The sequence below is a fragment of the Hippocampus guttulatus genome, chromosome 3, assembly GCF_054856545.1.
Source record: "Hippocampus guttulatus isolate MCC_2025c chromosome 3, RoL_Hgut_1.0, whole genome shotgun sequence".
Taxonomy (NCBI): Eukaryota; Metazoa; Chordata; class Actinopteri; order Syngnathiformes; family Syngnathidae; genus Hippocampus; species Hippocampus guttulatus.
The window spans coordinates 10104871-10124375 of NC_141263.1; the positions used below are offsets into that span (position 1 = coordinate 10104871).

The window sequence follows — 19505 nt, forward strand, 5'->3', positions numbered from 1 at the left end:
TACGCGTGCGTGTGCGTGTACATGTGCGTGTGCGTGTCGGTAAGGGTAGATCCCGTGAGGTTAGTTGATTGAAAAGTAGATCTTCGGTCCAAAAAGTTTGGGCACCCCTGTGATAGACTCATGCATTATTGTACTTCCGGAGGCATGGCACTTACCTGAGCACATGGTCTGAAAACGTGTCTGGTAAATGGAAGCCAATCTCGCTGTCTGTGAAGGTTGAAATTGTCTCTCACTTTGGAAAGGGATTCTCCCAAATGAAGCTCAGGCGAGACTACGAATTGGCAACGTCAACGATTTCAACAATCTTCTGTTCTGGCAAGAAAATCATGGCAGAGTTCAAGGCCAACAGATTGAAGGATGATCGTAAAAGTCTTCGGTGCGTGGCACATCCTGAACTGGACAAGGCACATTTCATTTGCTGACGGAGTGTTTTCAGAGATGAAGTAGGAATGCTACAGTTGCTTGTTTCATGTCTAATAAAATCTTTTTTTTCGTCATATTGCCTACATGTATTTGTAATTTAAATGTTTATACTGTATTACATGGTCATGTTTATACATCAATAAATGTTCAAACCGTATTACACATTGTAGTTGGTGGCCATTTTATTGGATATGGTACTATATACCGGTACTATATACTATACTATACTACCGCGACAGATTCGTTATGTCCCTCGATGTGCATTGTAACAAGGTTCGACTGTATTTAGTGCAACCACTATATATAATAAAATTGAGTTCATTCAACACACCATTTTTTTTCAGTGTAATACAGGATATCATTGAATCAGGGAACAATATTATTCAGTATAGAGGGAAAAACAACTTTTTAAAGGTGACTGGGGGGCAGATGATGTATTATACATGCACAGGTGTGTTCTTCATGGAATTTTACGGTAAGTAAAGTCCATCTATCCATGTTTTATTCTGTTTATCTTGCTCAGTGACAGAGTGAACTTGACAAGCTGGAGAGACAACCCATGCCTGATTTACTGATGGTCTGTAAAAACAGGCCCCAACGTGTTTGCCCAATGCAAACAAATGTGGATGCCAAAATACTAACCGTGCACAACCAGGAATAAATCTGATGAGCAATATTGTAACACAGTGTGTTAGACATCTAAAACATGGAGGATAGTGGTCCTTGAGGACCGGAGTTTGACATGTGCTCTAAGGCATAGTGGCGACCAAGGCGAGTTAGCAGACACACACCTATCAGTACACAGCCAACTCAAATAATTTGGTCCACTGACTCCAGTTAGCGGACTGACCCAAAACACTGTGGCCTCAGCAACAACACTGCCTCAAGTGACACAAGTAAACTGGCCCACTTAAATGAGGGACTCTGTGTCGTGAGTGTAACCAGAGTCTGAAAAATGAATTTACTAGAATTATATGGAACCGTGATTAATGATTACTCTTTTATGACCTCATAATGACTGGTCTGAACATGAAAAAGTCCTTAAGACAACAAAGCTAAGACCAACTGGCGTGTGCGCACATGCTCGGGGGATGCGCACCCAGAGCATTCAGCCGTGGAGGGCAACACAAAATGTTGCTGGTGGAACTCGTTAACAAAGTCCCAAAAGATGCACTGGGGACAAGCAGAATAAACACAAGTGCAATGGAGCCGCCACTTAGTTTTTGAGGTCTAAATGAGACAGCCTAGTTTGACTAACGCATTGCCGTCATGTTCTGAACAAGAACACTTAGGAGACTGTCAGCTCAAGATAACCTCGAGAACATACGACCAGATCTACACAACGTAGGCTTTTTTTTTCATTTCTGGAGGACGGTAGATCCCTTTGTACCATGAGTTACCTTTCTATTTTTACCACTGAAGTTCAAATGAAGGACTAATCTCACGCCCGCCTTCCATCCGAGGCAGCATCCCCCATTTCACAAATAAACCGGGATCTCGCGTTGATGGTAAAATATGTACAAAACAATATATCATCCAACCTCAACTTGGCTCTCAGTTCCGTTGATACAGATGTACAAGTAACCAGATTAAAAACAAGCCTGCCATATCTCCGCTGGATGCGTCCAATCACGTTATGCATGAAATACATGGTCGGAATATGCAATATTTCGTCAGTGATAGCGGAGATATGGGTGGCTGCGTAGCCCCTCTCTCTTTTGGTGGTGTCTTAGAGCAGGGATGTTTGCCAAGAAGAACCTAAATCCCTTGCAAATCCATTCATCGCAAATGGTTGTCATCCCTCCAATCCATTCAAATTTGATTTGGCAAAAAATATTTTGCATGACAGAACCCTGAGCTTCACTCGGGGGGAGAGGTGTGGGGGTAATCGGTGGGAGGAGAGTGACACACATGCCGAGGGAAGCTAATTGAATGGAGAAGAGGATTCCCTGAGCACAGACAACGTATTTTAATGGAGCTAATAGTTCATTTTGAAGTGGCAGTTTATGGTGCATGCAGCTGCAAAAGAGATTCAATACATCTTAAAGCAGGGATGGGCAACTGCATTCAGAGTGGACTTTTATTAATTTTTGAGGGAAAAAAAGTTTCACTGGAGTTGAGCCTATCAGCGTTCACCACAGATTGGTAAACATCGCTCACCAGCGGCCCCAACCCTGAGTGTGTAATTGTGCATCAGAGGTGAAGTGTGTGTCATGGCCATCACAACACAGTCTGAGAAGTCCACAAACAGCAATGCAAACAATACATATATTTATTTATTTATTTTATGCCACAGTGCATGAGGAGTACATTTCTGTCCTCCCAAAAAAATGCATGCATTCAACATTTAATAATGTTAGAAACGTGTATGGTGGCTTAATCCGGACCAGCTGCTGTTGTGGACATACTTTACAAAGGGGGGCGCATCCGGAACCGACTTCACTGGCCCATGTCAGTATGGGGATTTGAATGATATGCAGTTCAAACATTCGGGAATTTTTATGCAAGAGAGCCCAGTGGCACTTTTTTCATGCATTTGAGCATTGTAATATATCAACAATGGTTCAATTGAAAAAAAAAACCCCAAACAAATGGAAAAAATAAGAATGCTCATATTTTGCCATGAAAATGGCATTTTTGTCATTCATCTGGTTAGAAAGTCTTCAGTCCTATGTGGAGCACCACTAACTCTGATGAAAAATTGCAGCCCCGTTCCCCTTTCCTATGTTAGAGAGTCAGTACTTTAAGATGCTCACAGCAAGAAGGTCATGGATTTAAACCCTAGTTGGTGGATTTTGACAAACGCCCATTTTGAGGGCGCAGGACCAGAAGTTATTTAAAAAGGGCGGACTACAAAAGGACAGAAGTGAGTTTTCACCCATCCCTTATATCGTCCTTCACTGGATCAAGTACCTTCAGATGGCCCATTTCTCTGACGGCTGACAGAAACACACCCAGTCTGTCTTGCGTGTGGAATCCGCCCATACGCTACTTCAGACCGAATGTGACACGCAGCTCGTGCATGTTCACCGTGTTTGTATGCGGGAAGGATTGTTGGTCAAACTGACTACAGGGGTGAAATCTTCAAAGAAAATTCGGAGAGATACTACACAGTCTAAAGTGAAGCATAAAACCTCACTCTCATTCCAGATCACTGGCCACCAGTCTAACTGTTGTGATCCAAACACCATTTCACATGTTGGCAGTTGAGCGTGCTATGCTATGAGAACAGGCCACCCACCGAATAGCTAGTATCCTTGTTTGAATTCAGAGGATTACGTTTTGACAAACATATGGTTGTCTGAAAGGAAGCAATAACACAAAAGAAACATTTGTTTATTTAGGTTGACTTGATTTGTTTTTGTTGTTGTTTTTTTTTCTCAGGCATCTGACGGCAAACTGCGTACATTTCATACGTTTAAAGAAAAGTAATTGAACGCGGGAGTGCATTGCAGTGCACTGCTATTCTGGGGATGTGTTGACAGAGCTTCTCTCTCCATCTTCCGCTGTCCCGCATTTTTCCTTGAACATTTCAATCAGCAAAGTCAGTGCAACCAAGAAAACAAAGTATGGTCTGGGTGAAAGGATTAAAGGAAGAAGGCCTAGAGCAAAGTGCTGCAGCTAGTGTGATAAGCATGCATAAGAGGCTGATTCACATTGGAAGTTGGCAGACATCAAACCGTTTCTGCTTGCAGAGGACAGGAGCGAATGCAAGCAAACGATACATCAAGCGCGTGGAGGTGAAACCTGTAGAAGCAGTGTGCGCTGCAGAGTAGCGCTATAAATTCGACCTGACAAGTAGACTACTGCTATTGTAAGCTTTCAGCTTTTGGCTCAAGTCGTCACTTTAGTTTGGTTAGTAAACAAAAGGTGACCTAATAATTCCCGAAATTGATGTGGTTAGAGCAGCCAACAAATACTCGAATCAATACAGGTCATCTATAGTCACATATAGGAATTGACGGATTTTTCCAATACCGTGATATTCCCCCACTTCACCTGCTTCATGCTATCAGTGTTGATTGCAACGTCAATTTTTAAAAAGCCAAACAAGACCCGTTTTCTTTTAACATGAAAACGGGGTTATGAGGCGTTGGTTTGTGTTCTGTGCATGCGTTTGCTCAATCTGAATGGAATCTCACGTTGTGTATACAAACAGATATATACAGTACATGGGTATAAGTCTGTACAATCGGTGCGCAACTCGCCGGAAATACACAAGCAGAGGTAAACAATGATGGCGAAGCTTGAAGACGCTGCTCAAAAGCACAATTTTGAAGCAAGGAAAGAAAACAGCCTCTTTATTCCCGTGGTGAGTGACATGAATACAATGTGTTTTATGTATGGTAGAAACTAAGAAGTGGAAATTACATCGATTTTACATGGCTGTGTCCGTGCGTCACCGTTTTAAATTGGGGTATTCAAATGCGGGACTAACTCTGTCCATTCATTCATGTAAAAAGCTCATTCCGAATGCTTCGTAAATCGGAATTTTGACCCCAAATCAAACATTGACTGCATGTAAACGTAGTAACATTTGTAAGCAGGAAAGGGATCAAGCCTTTTACTCAACCTAAAATCATAAACACGTTTACACTTCAATCTCAAAGAAAGAAGATATCTCAAAGAACCCGATGCCGCATTGAGGGTTTCTTTTCTCTTGGGGTATCAGTGCCAAACACGTCAATGTGACTGGAAGCGAATAATTATGGGTTGAGTGGCACCACTTCACACTTACACACCCCTTACCTGAATTGAAATAAGCCTAATAGCAAAATAAGAATATGTGCAGTGCTCGTGGTATGTCCACAAACTGATAAGTCCCCACAAAAAAGGAGTTGAAAAAATGTTTCAAAAAATTAAAAAAGAACACACAACACAAGTAAGCTTTTTGAGGGAGTTCACATGGAGTGCAAACCTGAAGAGAGTCATTTCAGGTTGCCTCACTGAAGGCTGAAGGGCCTCATTTAGTTTGCTTGAGAAAATAGAAATTAGTTGACTCATGAATTCACAAACTTTTTGCTGGATCTGAATATATAATTATTCTTTAATGTATTTTTTGCAATCGCGGCACAGCGCACTTATGACCATTCTAAAATCTCCTTTACTCCTTGATGTTGAACAGGGCAATTTCATCTCAGTTAGCTGGTTAAAAATGCATATGCATCCATGCGAATGGCGAGTTACAGTCATTTGTTCACTGAAGCATGAGTTCCTTTTAATTGCACAAACTAAATCACGCAAACTATGATAAGCCTCCAAAATTCCAAAGACTAATGTGAATTGAATACTCCAATTCCTTTACTGGTATGATTGTGAGTGTGAATGCTTGTTAAAAACATGCATGGTCGGTTAAGTGGACTCTATATTGTCCCTCTGTGTGATTTTGAGTCTGAATGGTTGTTTGTGTGCCCTGCAATTGGCTGGCAATCAGTTCTGGGGCGTGCCCCACCTATTGCCTGAAGTCAGGAGGGATAGGCTCCAGCATGCCTGCGACCCTTGTGACGATGAGCGGTTCAGAAAAGGGATGGATGGATTTTAATTAATTTGAATATCTCAGTCTTTTTAGTAAAAGGTGATCCAAACGTTATCATTTTAATTATTTATAGCTCTCAGAGACAAAAAGGCACACTTATGGAGGAATGTGAAGAAATGCAGTCAGGAACTGGAGTGACTATAAAGCATCCGGGTTTCTGTTCTTGAAGTCCACCACCATCTTCTTGGTCTTATTCGGATTGATGCAAAGGTCATCTTTGGGTCAATCCCCCAGATCTTCTACCTCCTCTCCGTACTTAAACTCATCTTTGTTTGCGATGCGTCGCATTACTGCTACGTAGTCCGTAGACTTCCCTATGTGACAGCTGAGGAATTTCACAGAGCAGTCATAGGTCAGGAGTGGGAACCGGAGGGGGGGTTCAGTACACAGCCTTGGCGGGGGCAGGAGCTGAGGGTGATGCGGGAGGTGTTGTAGGTCCTGACAGTCTATGGTCTGTTGGTCAGGAAGTCCAGGACCCAGGTCCGCACTTATGGACTCAGCCCCAAAGCTTTTGTGGGATGATGGTGTTGAAGGTAGAGGAGAGCTCCAGGAAGAGCAGGCAGATGTAGGATTCCCTGCTTTCCAGGTAGGTGAAGGAGGTTCAGATGGCATCTTCAGTGGAGTGGTTCTTCCTCTAGGAATATTGGTGTGGGTCCATTATGGATGTTGATGTGCGTTCTTGATCTGCGCCATGATCAGCACAACTTGGCTATCGGAGTGAGGGCACTGACCGATATTCATTCAGACCTGTCACCGTTGAGGTCTTGGGCACTGGCATAATAGAGGCAGTCTTTAGGCAGGGGGAGCCATTGGTTTATCCCTGTTTTTACAAGAAATTAGAATGGTTGTCAACCTTACATGGAGTTTCACGATTCACAGACCAGCATGATCCCTACGCCTATGAATCGAGGGTGTCCACTGTAAAGAGCAGTGGCATACTATACGTGCTGTGGGTAGCATCTAACAGTCAAATGCTCTGTTTCCTCAGAGCAAAGGACTCCCTCTAAGTCCCCTGTTTCTGGACCAACCTTTGTTGCGGAGTCCAACCCCGCGTTTCTTCCCTGAGTGGGCGTCACAGCTGTGGTCCATCAATCTTGAGGGCTGAGTTGAGTATGTTGTCATTTAGCCAGATTTCCCATCAAACAGAGCACGAAACAATTCCTCATCTCATTGGAACCACCCAAATTCAGGCAACGTAAGTATATTTTATTGTTTGATGAGTGAACACTGGTTTGGAGGAGTCATGTAATCGGTGGATCTTAGGATCTGCAGTCGGCAGGGATTTTCAACAATGATGAAATAGGTGCCGTTGAACTCTCTCGAGTCCTTCAGAGCTATACTTCAGACGTTATTGAGATGGCACTAAAATCGGCTCCGAAGTCATTATAATGAGGTTTAAACCTGGAAGCCAGAGAAGCCGCTACACCCCAGGGCGCCGTCATCTTGTTACTGTTAAAGAATAAAGCAATACATATGAATGTCAACTGCTAGGTCTTAATATTAAAATGCACATAATCAGTGCTAGAGAAGCTTGACTTTGTAATATCTGCAGGCCTGAGGAATATATACTCCCCACCCCTTAAACATTGTCATGTGCTTTTGAAAGATAATTCCTCAGCAAGTCCCCCACTAGGAACAAAATATCAAAGTCAACAAAACTGTGACAACTCATCATTTTGGTATTTTCATGATATCACATTACTTGACATTGTGGGCTTGACAAAGTCATTTGAATTTATGGGGGAGTGTTGATTTTTTTTTCGTGAATTCGTTTACAAGAATTCCCCATCAGCAAGAACTGATGGGGACATTTCAGGATCCTCACAATTTAAATTTAAATAAGCTCGTGACATATTTGGCTGCAGTCTGTTTAGAGCAGATACACAGTGGTGGAGGAAATGGGATCGGGGCACCAGAGAGAGCTTATTGAAGGGACAACTCTCATTTTCAAAAAAAAAAAAAGGGGAGGATGCAGAGGATTAGAAACATGCTGTGCAAGTGTATACTGGCACTGTGTGATGCCACCACAACACCCACTCACCTGAAAGTGCTCAACTGAGAGAGACAAAACAATTGGTGTCAGGTCTTTATTATCCATTTCCTGTAGTGTTAATCAGTCTTTAAATAAATTGGTGTCCGCTGATATTCATTCAATTTTACATACATCATTTCGTGTGAATAACACAGTTAGGCGAAGGTTTACTTTTTGTTATTAATTCCTATTTGTGGGGAAAAAAAAAACGGATATCTTGTGGAACACGTACTCGTTCTTTTTGTTGGTTTAAGTACAGGCACAAAATAACAATTGCATATAAACTGAATGTATTTTAATGATACAAATTTCACACCCAGAGCCTGAAGCCGTTCTCTCAAGGTCTTTCCGGATAAGAGGCCTTCAACTCTGAATCGGCAATCACTGTCCAAATTGTGGAGGGCTGGCATGAAAGCAAAATGATTAAAATCTGCTTCTTGATTGAACTTTCCTGACCTTCCTTGAACAAGTGTCACTTTAAAAGGTGCCTGTAAATGTCAAACTATTCCTCTCTCTCCTTCTGGAAGAGCTGAAGGGTCCAGTCCGCAATGCTTCATCTGAACAGCAATGTCAAACAAGTAGTCATAGCATTCGCACCTACAAATGTGAAGCAACAAAGATTATTTCAACATTTGTATTCGTTACGACATTCACAATGGATCTATTTCGGATTGGGAAATACTCACATGGTCTTGGCTTTTTCCCATGACTCGCCCCACACGTACACTCCGTGCCTGCGAACAAGGACAGCGCACGAGTCGGGGTACTCCTCCATGGCATGAGCCATCCGAGTTTTCAAGTCTTTCTCTTCTGGCGTATTCTCGATAATGGGCACGACCAGAGTGTCGTCATAGCTGCAGTAGACAACAAGACATTTTAAACATTCATCAGTCCGATGGCAAACAGTCTCGACCGCACTTAAGATTGTCTCAAGGCTTGACACGCTGCGGTCACACAGGCAAGTGAATCCATCAAACCAGGTTTGCGCATTGAGGATTAGATCGTTGACACCGGCTGAGAACAAAAATGTCTTTAAATTTTTGTCCGTCAAAAAACGCAGAAAGACACACTGCCCCTGACCTCGTATCAGCAGTTTGTAAATGGGCTGTTTATCATGCTTACATCATAACAGCCACTATCATCATCACTTGGATTGTAAGAAAATAGCACCCAAAAGAAAGAAAAGTGCTTTGCAGTGGCGTAGAACTTAAGGGAATCTTTCTTGACTGTAATGCTAATATTTACCCTCAGGGAAACCAAATAACCGTTGGTCCAATTCATACTGGAGGATTCCCTGTAATAATGATGACTTAATTAGTTACATGAACCCCGCCTTAACGAATTGTTTATGGTTAGTCAACTGCAACAATTCCAGATGAGGCATGCTGACCTAAATACAAAAAGTTCAAGAACCTCTAAATGCTTGCAGAAGACTTTAAATAAGATCATGCTAAGACATACGGTGTCATCCTTGATTGCTGTGCTGTAATTGAATTTGTATTTCCTGGAAAATGGCAGAACACGCTTACACTTCACTAAGACATGAATAAGAACTACGGTCGGCCAACTGTTTGATTAATGCTTGATTCCATACCGATAGTTGGTGCCGGTGGTGCCTTTACGAATCCCCTTGATCATCTCCTGGTGTGTTATTCTGAATTCCTTACCAGGATACAACAGGGTTGCTATCACAGCAGCTTTGGAGTGTGTATGGATAACTGCCTGTGCCCCTGTTTTTTTTTTTTTTTTTCCAAAAACAAAAACACGTTTTTCAGTTTGAGATTTTTCCATGATGAAGGACATTAGTATTTAATGCACGGCTCAACATCAACAACAGGATAAAGTTCACTAAACTTCCCAAAAAAAATTCCCATACACTTTCCATTGAACACAATAGCTTACTCCTTACATCGCATTACTGTAGACATCTACTTAATATTTGGCTCAGTTGTTGGTCAACTGTTATATCAGTGCATGGATAAAACAATTTCACCTCTCATCGTATACGCGTTCATAAACAATGGGGTGCACTGGCTCTTCTTTAACTTCTTCCAGGCAGGCGGACAACTGATGTCTCTCTCCTCCACATCACACACAAACATGTCCTCTGGCTGTTTAAAACGCACACACACACACACGGACAACAACAGTTGATACTAAAAAGATTTACACAGCATGACATACAGTGCCAGGCGGCCCGGTAGTCCAGTGGTTAGCACGTCGACTTCACAGTGCAGAGGTACCGGGTTCAATTCCAGCTCTGGCCTCCCTGTGTGGAGTTTGCATGTTCTCCCCGGGCCTGCGTGGGTTTTCTCCGGGTAATCCGGTTTCCTCCCACGTTCCAAAAACATGCATGGCAGGCTGATTGAACATGCTAAAAATTGTCCCTAGGTGTGAGTGTGAGTGTGCATTGTTGGTTGTCTCTGTGTGCCCTGCGATTGGCTGGCAACCGGTTCAGGGTGTCCCCTGCCTACTGCCCGAAGACGGCTGGGATGGGCTCCAGCACCCCCCTCCGCGACCCTAGTGAGGATTAAGCGGTTTGGAAAATGGATGGATGGATGGACATACAGTACCTTACAGCAGTACTCACACCCCTTGACTTTTTTCTCACTTTGTTCAATTACAGCCTCAAATTCAGGGGTGTGTAAACAGTAATCCTGTTTGTCGATTAAATCCACAAAATAATTGACAGATTAAACAAATATTATAATAATGGTTAGTTGCAGCCAAAGTTCAAACTATATCATGTTACAGTATCTTGCATTCCTTCCATTATTTTACTTATTTATTATTTTAGGGACTAAAACCTTTTTCTTTTAATGAACAATTAGGCCTATTACGCCACTGTATTTTAATGTTGGTCATCATGGTACATTGTACTAAATATTTTTGGGGTGCTACTTCGTGGAAAAAATATATAAACTCTATTTTGTGCAGATTTTTCACATAAAATAATTAAAACTAGAGATTGTTATGAAACAAAATGTGTAAAAATTAAATCCAAGTGAATACTTTTTCAAGGCTATGTAGAACACTATTATCACGACTGACCTGTATTCTCTCTTTCTGGACCCCAGAAGGTGCAATGTAGATATGTTCTCTGTAAGTCACAGAACAAACATGTTTTAATATTGAAGATAATACAGCGCGTAATCAACATTTTAGGATGTGTGGTTCATTGGGGGTGTCAAATTTGAAACCCTCACACAGCGTGAGCTATTGCTGCCCTTCCTTTCAAATGTGTTTCATGGTGTGTGAAAAACTCAGCACACACACTGGTTTTCGAGTGAATTCGCCCATCAGCGGCGTTAAAAGTAGAGCGGGGATTTGTTTGTCTGTCCCTTTCAGACAGAACTCACTGAAGCAGGACGGTGCCATGTCGACAACTTGTGTGCGCACAGCCGATATGGTTCGGCACGATGAAATACAGATGTACTTTGAAATTCGAGTTTAATTCATTCTGCGACAATGCTCGTAACTCAAAACACCTGTATCTCAAATCAATTTTCTCTCGTGAAATGGAAATACTATTAATCCATTCCAGAACCCCCCCCCCCACCCCTCTCCCAAAAAATAAGAACATGTGTTGTGTTGTGGAATTCTAGTTAGGGTAAGCCATTTCAAATTAAAAATAAAAAGGTTTTCTGTAGTTAGAAGCGGAAGTTTCAAATCCAACAGGAACTTGTTTACTGGCGTCAACACGATTAGGGAATGGAGATTTTGGGGTTGAGTTGCACCATAGTATGAGTCGCAGGACCAGCCAAACTATGAAAAAAAAGTGACTTAGCACAAAAATAGGATACTCAATAAAAACATACACCGTAATATAAATGCATCATTACAACAATTTATGTTTCCTTTCCCCAATATCCCTCCGCTCTATTCACACTAAATACAAAGACACCTTTAAAAATTTGTGTAATACCGGTATATTTTTTTCCTTTTCTCATGTTTCCTTTCTTTATTTGATAATGTCTTTTGACATTATTACAACATTTTGCACACTATAGTGGGAGAGAGAAATCATATTTATTTATAATTCAGAGCTTTGATTAAATAAAACACAAACAGACACACACATACACAAAAGAACAACAGTTAGGAGTTGTAAAGACATCAAAATGGGTCCTCCTTTGTGCTAGACAAGCAATGTGTGTGTGTATATATATATATATCCAGTATATATATATATATATATGTGTGTGTGTGTGTGTGTGTGTGTGTGTGTGTGTGTTTTCTTTTTATCAAGCTGGACAATGATAATGGGTTTAATGGATGGCAAAAGTGCTTCATTACCTCTGCACAAGTGTAGAAGCAGAAAGGCCCTGAAATGTAGATGGTGGAGGCATGAGCTACAAAGTACCCTGGTGCATGGGCATTTGCCGTCAGCAGTTCTGACTCGTGAGAAACACAGTTTTTATGCTGTGTATTTGTAAAGTATTTTTTTTTTAAAGGTATTATTTATTGGGAAATACAGGACTTCCCATTTTAATAAGTGGATCAATCACAGGAAGCAACAGGTTACAAAAATGCATTTAAGAGCACTAACTTTTTTTTTTTGTTTTCCTTTCCTTGGCCTGTAAATGTGATGACAGGAAAGAGTTATTATGCTCAGTCTTTTGCATTATAACTGCAGACACTCTGTTATTTGTTATCAGGCATTACTGATTTATGTGTTCCTTCAGTTTAGGGTGCACAATAAATAAGTTATGCGTGGAAGGCGGTTTAAGTTTGACCTACGGAATAAATTTGGACTCGACCGATCAGATAATGCTTTTTAATGGCACCATTGTAGCTGCCACAGTGTCAAAATGGCTTCAAGTATGTCTGACCATGGAATGGCCACTACCACTTGTTAAAACAACTTTCCAGCTTGTTTAAAAAAAAATGGTACGTTCACATTAAGCAGTCACTCATCCTCTCTACATTTCCCACAGCTCAGGAAAAAGGAAAAAAGAAAAAAAAACTATCCAGCGACAATTACGCCAGAAGCTTATTAATGGCCACAACAAGTGTGAAGTCGAGCTGACACTTGCAAAGGGAAGTTAGACCATTTAGTTAGACCAAAGTATTGAAAAATGACAAAATGTTTTAAATGGGCCCGATTTGCCACTGTGCATGTTTTTTTTTTTTGTCGCACTAGTTTTCTTTTTTGATAAGCTTACTGGGGTGAAAAGAGCGTAGCTCATTATATACAAACCCTCTTCTCAAACTGATTCCTCCGCCTGTCCCAGTAACCCATCCCAGCTGGTAGAAGAGTCGGCAGAGTTCAGGAATAAGCATACGAGGATGCTCCTTGTCCTAAAACACAAACAAATAATTAGGGCCCAGTCTCTATATGGTAACTCAAAATTTTAGTGAGTCAGTGCAGAACTGAATGATCAGATGTGGTCGTCGTTTAAATCAACAGCCCAATACTCTTACTCCTGTCAAGTGAGCTCTTCGTGGAACTTAAGCCTAACACTAAGTTAAAAACATTTTTCATTTGTTTTTGTCGAACGGGGGTAAGTGGCTTTCGGAGTCGAGGGGAGTGAGGCTCAGTTAGTTTACATTTCTCAGTAACAGTCCAGCTGCTCTCAAGATAACTACCGGTAATCATACACACTATTTGGCCATACACAATACACCATCTGGCAGCAGGGAGGCTGAGCATGTTAGCATATCTTTCCTCACAATTCTGAAGTACTCCAGCTTCGTCCCACATTTCAAAAACGCGCTTATTCATCTAATTGAAGGCACTAATTCAATCAATTCAAACGGTGAATGTGATTGCGAATGATTGTGGCCTATGATGGGCTGGCAACCAGTAAAGCTTGAGAACCCGCCTTATGCCAGGACAAGCAATATTGGAAATGGATGGACAAACAGATGTAGACAAGCTCTTATTTCTCACATTCCCTCAGATTTGATCTATAAATACAGTAACTTTCATCAAATATACAGTATATACACCACTATTTTTTAAAGAGAATACATAATAAATGATATGAGTTTGTTGTTTTCTAATTGAATAATTATTTGTTGGGACTCGACTAATACACAATCTCTTAACATTTATGAGTGCAGTCAAACCTCAGTTTTCGAACGTCTCTGTTCTCGACCAAATCGGTTTTCGACCAAAAATTTCGAGTTTTTTATGCCTCGGATTACGACCGAAAATCGGTTCTCGACCAAACTGAGCGCATTTGAATGCGTCACTTGACTCCTCTCGCCTTCCTTTACACGAGGAAGTGACGCTTCCTCGGGTAGACGACCCGTTCAATAAAGATCTTTTTTTTTTAAAAGAGCGTGGTTTCGGTTTTCGAACAAATCGGTTTTCCAACAGCCTTCTGGAACGGATTATGGTCCAAATCCGAGGTATGACTGTATATCTGTGACTGCATTTTACAGCCCATGCAAGCCCAATTCCTTGTTTCATCCCTGTCAAATGATATTTACCTCTTTTTCTGCTGGTTCTGGACCCGCACCTTGTTCGCCATTGTTGGTGCCACACAAAGATGACATTTGCTGTGGGATAACATTCACAACAAAATTTGACATTTTAAAATGGAACTCATTTTTATTTGTGACTAGTTAGAATGATATAAAAACATGAATCATCAATGTTGTCCCCCCCTCCCCCCGCTTACATGCAGTAATTTCTCCAAATTCTCTTAATTTCTGATATTATGGACCGTAGATGATGGAATCCCTAACTTATTTGCAACTGTACATCCAGGAACCTTGTCCTTAAACTGTTCGACTATTTTCTCAGGTGGTTTTTCACAGAGATGAACTTCACCCATCTTTGCTTGCAATTTAGGGAAGATCTTTTTATTCACAAAAAATGGCACCAGCTTGTTCCCAGTTAGCCTTTCTGCCTGCAGAATGTTCCAAAATGTGTTTGGTGAGCATTCTTTAATGTTCTCAGTCTTTTTGCCATCTGTCCCAGCTTTTTGGGGAATATGTTGCAGCTATAAAAATCTAAGTTCATGATTATTTGCGAAAAACAATTAAGTGTATCCGTTTGGAAATGTAATAAAGTTGCAGATCATTGTATTCTGTTTTTATTCGTGTTTAACAGTACCTCACAACTTCATTGGAATTGGGTTTGTACAAAAGTTCACCTCAGCATTCAAACCAAATGATCACAACATGCACACACCATACATGACGCAGAGTTTGGCACAAGAAAAGGTTTACAGGTCTGAATCATTAATCTTTTTCTAGGTCCAGTCTAATTTTTATTAGAATAGCCTCTGTGCTATAAACTCTGTGAGTCAGTCATCTCCGTTATCTTCAAAAGGTCATGGGAAAAAATGTTAAGTCTTTCAAATGTAGTCATAATAACATGTTTACGCAGTCGACCAGTACTGTATATGCGAACACATGCAGTCACGCAAATTTGCGACGTAATCAGAAGTCGGAATAGTGATGATGGCAACGAGAATCAGGTTCACCCACGTTCCAACAACTTGCATGCAATGTTCATTGAAGGAAATAAATGACAGTACTACGATGCATGCAGCCTTTCGAAATATTTTTTAATAGAAGTCCACGACACCTAAAGATGTCACCACATAAGTATAGTGTTCTGGTGTCTCATTTAATAACAAGTCAGTGAGAACATATGTGAAAACCCGCATCCAACAGCTGGTCGACATCCCGTCAACAGACGCGCAGCGAAAGGTAAATATTGCCACGGCAATCGTTTTAATAATAACTTATTAAGCAAGTTTTGGTAAATTGATGACCTTAGTGACTTTGCTTGATGTCATAAATACGGAGTAAAAACAGCTGCACCTTTGCTTTACAAAGGCTAAAACACGTCAACTCATTTCCTCTCTTCTGCTGACATATTAATTGCAACGCTTACCAGTTTCGAGTCGCTCAAATTGGGGAAAACAATGATACTAATAGTACGTAATGCGCATGCGTTGTATCGGCTTCTTCTTGTGTGTTTGTGACAGCGTTGGGTTTCTTATGGCGCAGTCCTGCTCCCTGTAGGTCAGCGTTAAGGTGTACGCGTTTATCTTGTACTGAATATGGGATAAAAGCATGTCATGCATGCATCCCAGTTTTTAAAAGGTGTTATGTGGAACTCATTCGAATCCACTGTACTAAATGATACATTTTATGTTTTGGTGTCAACTTCTTTTTTTATTCACCGATCTCAGTATTTGTCAATGAACGCCATGCCTCGTTTACTTTCAAACTTTTTCGAAGACGCGTGTGACGTCAAGCACGCTGTGATGACGCGCCTGATCCACAGATGAAATGACTGATTCTCTCCTCGTTCAACTACAACCGCATCAAACAACAAGGTGTATTTAGAAATGGTTGTTAAGATTGTATTATTGACAATATGTAATGCTATGTGTTCTTTGCTTTATTTTTCTGTGTGAAAATTTCTGCAAAGCGCTTTGTTACAGGTGATTACAGCCGATTATTGGCGGCACGGTGTCGACTGGTTGGCACGCCCGCATGCGTCTTGAGAATAGCAAACTCCAAACTGGTGTGTTTTTTTCTAGGGTAGGGCAGCTTTACCCAACACCTTCAATCGCATCTCATTGTTTGGACTCCAGTGCAGTGGCGGTTCTGGGGGGGGGGGGGGGGGGGCAACGGGGGCCAGTGCCCCTGTAGCACCGATTCTGCCCCCCCCCCTGTGGCCCCCCCTCCGAGCGCAGATTACGCAGTCGTGCCGAGTCGCCGACGCGAAAGGTGGAACCAAAGTGCGTGATTTAACATTCTAGTCGGACCCTTTAGTGCGCTGCGCCATTTAAAAATGAGCGGGAAAATGAGAAGCAGTCCGCAGAGAAGGAAATTACCACGACACGAGTGCTATTTGCGTGTGTGTGTGTGTGTGAGTGCGTGTGTGTGTGTGGGTGCGCGTGTTTGCGTGTGTGTGTGTGTGTGTGTGTAATGCGTGTGTGTGTGTGTGTGTGTGTGTAACTTTTTTAGTCTCCCTTTTTATTTTAATTTTTATTTAACAGGATCAATATATAAGGCATTGCCTTTTAAAATTTGGATAATTATATGCATGTAAAACATCTAGCTTCAGTGTATTTGCCATTTTTGTCCCCGGCAGGCTGGTACCATATCATCCCCTGGCTTGAATATTCTCAACAGATGGACACAGCGTATTGTTACGCTTACAGACATTTTAGCCCTCCTAATACTGTTTTTTTCTCATCACTGTAATGTATGACTACAATTTCAAAGTCTGAAGAAATAAAAAGTCAAATAAGATTTCGAATCTGTCTTTTTAGCCCTGGGTTGAATGTGCCCCCCCATCAAAACCCCTGGCCCCAGCCCGGCCCCCTCAGTGAAATTGATCCAGAACCGCCCCTGCTCCAGTGCACGTGTATGTGCGTGTGCGTCTGTGTGTGTGTGTGTATATACTGTATATATACTGTATATTAAAGAATAAATGCACAATTGAGCTCAATGAAATCTCTAAAATAATGTTTTAAGTAAATGACATTCAAGTTTTACAGTCAACATCAATCAAAAGCATTACTTTCATTCTATTACAAGAAAACAACATGGCTGAAAAATAGTTGTTAATCATACCATCCACAGTCACAGATGCATTAAATAAAATGCGTTCATATACCAATGTTGCATACACTCACAATACGAGCAACAACAAATGTCAAAAGCATCATTTACAACTGTGAAGAATTAAGAGTCTTTTGTGTTATTGTGCTTTTTAAATATTATTTGAAAGGATGAGCCATAGCTCGTACCATATGCAAAATGCCGTCGCTCGTCTGTGACAATTAATCACTGTGATTGGCTGATAGCTTGCGATTGAAGTCGATCAAGGGATAGTAAACATAAGCAGAGACAAGTGAAAGAAAGAAGAAAGAAAATGGCAGTATCTAGAAAATAAAGATTTGTAAAATGTTGCTTTTTAATTCGAATTTGTTCCTGCTTTGGTTATGATTGTGATGGGCATTGTTCTGGATATGTGTGAATTTCATGAAACCCTGACTGTGGATGCTACGATACCTTCCCTGTCCACCCTTCGCTGAGGTGTTATGTCACCTTGGCTGCCCCACTGAACAATTTCCAGAGTTGCAGTATTCTTTTCTTTGTACTAATGGCACAAGCAAAATCATATAAGTCCATTCCCACCGGCAAACTTCCATATAAAATAGGTGGTAAAATTTTGTTGAAAAAAGAAAACACTCACACAAAAAGCATGCTGGCTTGTCAATACATGCATTTGAGCAACTCATCAGTTACTTCTGTGACGATAGTGGGTTTTCATTTTTGGACAAAAGCGTAACCATAATTTTGCCTGTGGCGTGTGTCTCAAGAAAATGTAACTGTTGCTGTGATACAGAGAGCAGCCTTAGTTGTGTTCTGCGGCTTCTCTGCTAAATCTGGCACAGAGTGTCTTGAACCTGTGTTGTATGCAAACACAACTGAAAGACTATCAGGCCATCCAGCATGGTCACACTTGCAGTTCATGGATTTATTCAACAGAATTACACAAACACACAGGTTGAAAAATAAGAATGTCAAAGAACTAAACATCAAGCTGTAGTCCTGATATAAATAATGTTAGACATCAATGAAAGAAGTTGTCTAGAGAAGGAACACTTCAAACCTGAGAAGGTTGGAGCACTTTGCTCAGAGCACTTTGCTCATAAATAGTGGGCAGACATTCCTGTCGAGACATGCTAAAAGTTTCATTGAGACTTACAGATATCATTTGACTTCAGTGATTCCACAAAAGGTTGTGTAATAAAATGTTAAAATAAGGGTACCAACATTTTAGTCCAAGCCATCAGTGATTGTTTCCTTTTTATGACAATTTTGTTGGACCACCAAGAAAAAAAAGTAATGTCTGATTATCATGACATATATTTAAGCAATTCTTAATTTGTTATTACTTTTGTTCAATTTCAAGTTACTTTAATGATCATTGTAGGTTTTTCTTTCATCAGTAGAGAGTTGCCAACAGTTTTCTACTCGATGGCAAAATATGGCATCTTAACGGCTCTCCTTTTGTGTTTTAGACTGTGCTATGGCTAAACCTACAATCGTCAAAGTCTGACGGCAGAAGGATTTCATCGCAAACATTTATGACTGCCCTTGTAACCTTTTATGACATACCAGAGGAAATATTTTGGACAGTGGGTACTTTGTGGGTATTTGGACTCACAGTGGAGCAACACAAAGCAGAACTGGAAGCAGAAGTGAAGTTATGAGGCGAAAGAGATGGACGTGCATACTCAACATGATTGTACTGTTTTGCACTAAAACTGGCAGTTTGGAATTCTCAAAACTGTATGCCGTTGTTGTTTTGCACAGGCAATACCATTTTAGTGGTCGCCCTTACTGTTAAGGCAACAAGTAATGGCCTTTACAAGGTGATCAGTTATAACTAAATAACCCCAACTAAATTAATTTATCAAGTCAAGTAATGCCATGATCACACTATGCTCTCGATAGGGTTCTCTTTTTTTGTGTAATTTACATGGTAAAGCTTTCTTAACATTTTTTTTTTCCAAGTTTCTTGTG

At 41.0% G+C, this 19505-nt stretch overlaps 1 protein-coding gene across 1 annotated transcript; it reads right to left on the reverse strand.

Annotated features, from left to right (window-relative positions):
* Nucleotides 1-8032: 8032 nt before the first annotated feature.
* On the reverse strand, nt 8033-15908 carry apip (APAF1 interacting protein). Its single transcript, XM_086107537.1, has 8 exons — nt 15847-15908; nt 14430-14498; nt 13192-13292; nt 11043-11091; nt 9985-10102; nt 9586-9721; nt 8678-8845; nt 8033-8588 (listed from the first exon to the last, which is right to left on the reverse strand). The coding sequence occupies exons 2-8, from the start codon at nt 14493-14495 to the stop codon at nt 8489-8491; spliced, it is 738 nt and encodes a 245-aa protein (XP_085963663.1). The 5' UTR covers nt 14496-14498; nt 15847-15908; the 3' UTR covers nt 8033-8488.
* Nucleotides 15909-19505: the final 3597 nt, after the last annotated feature.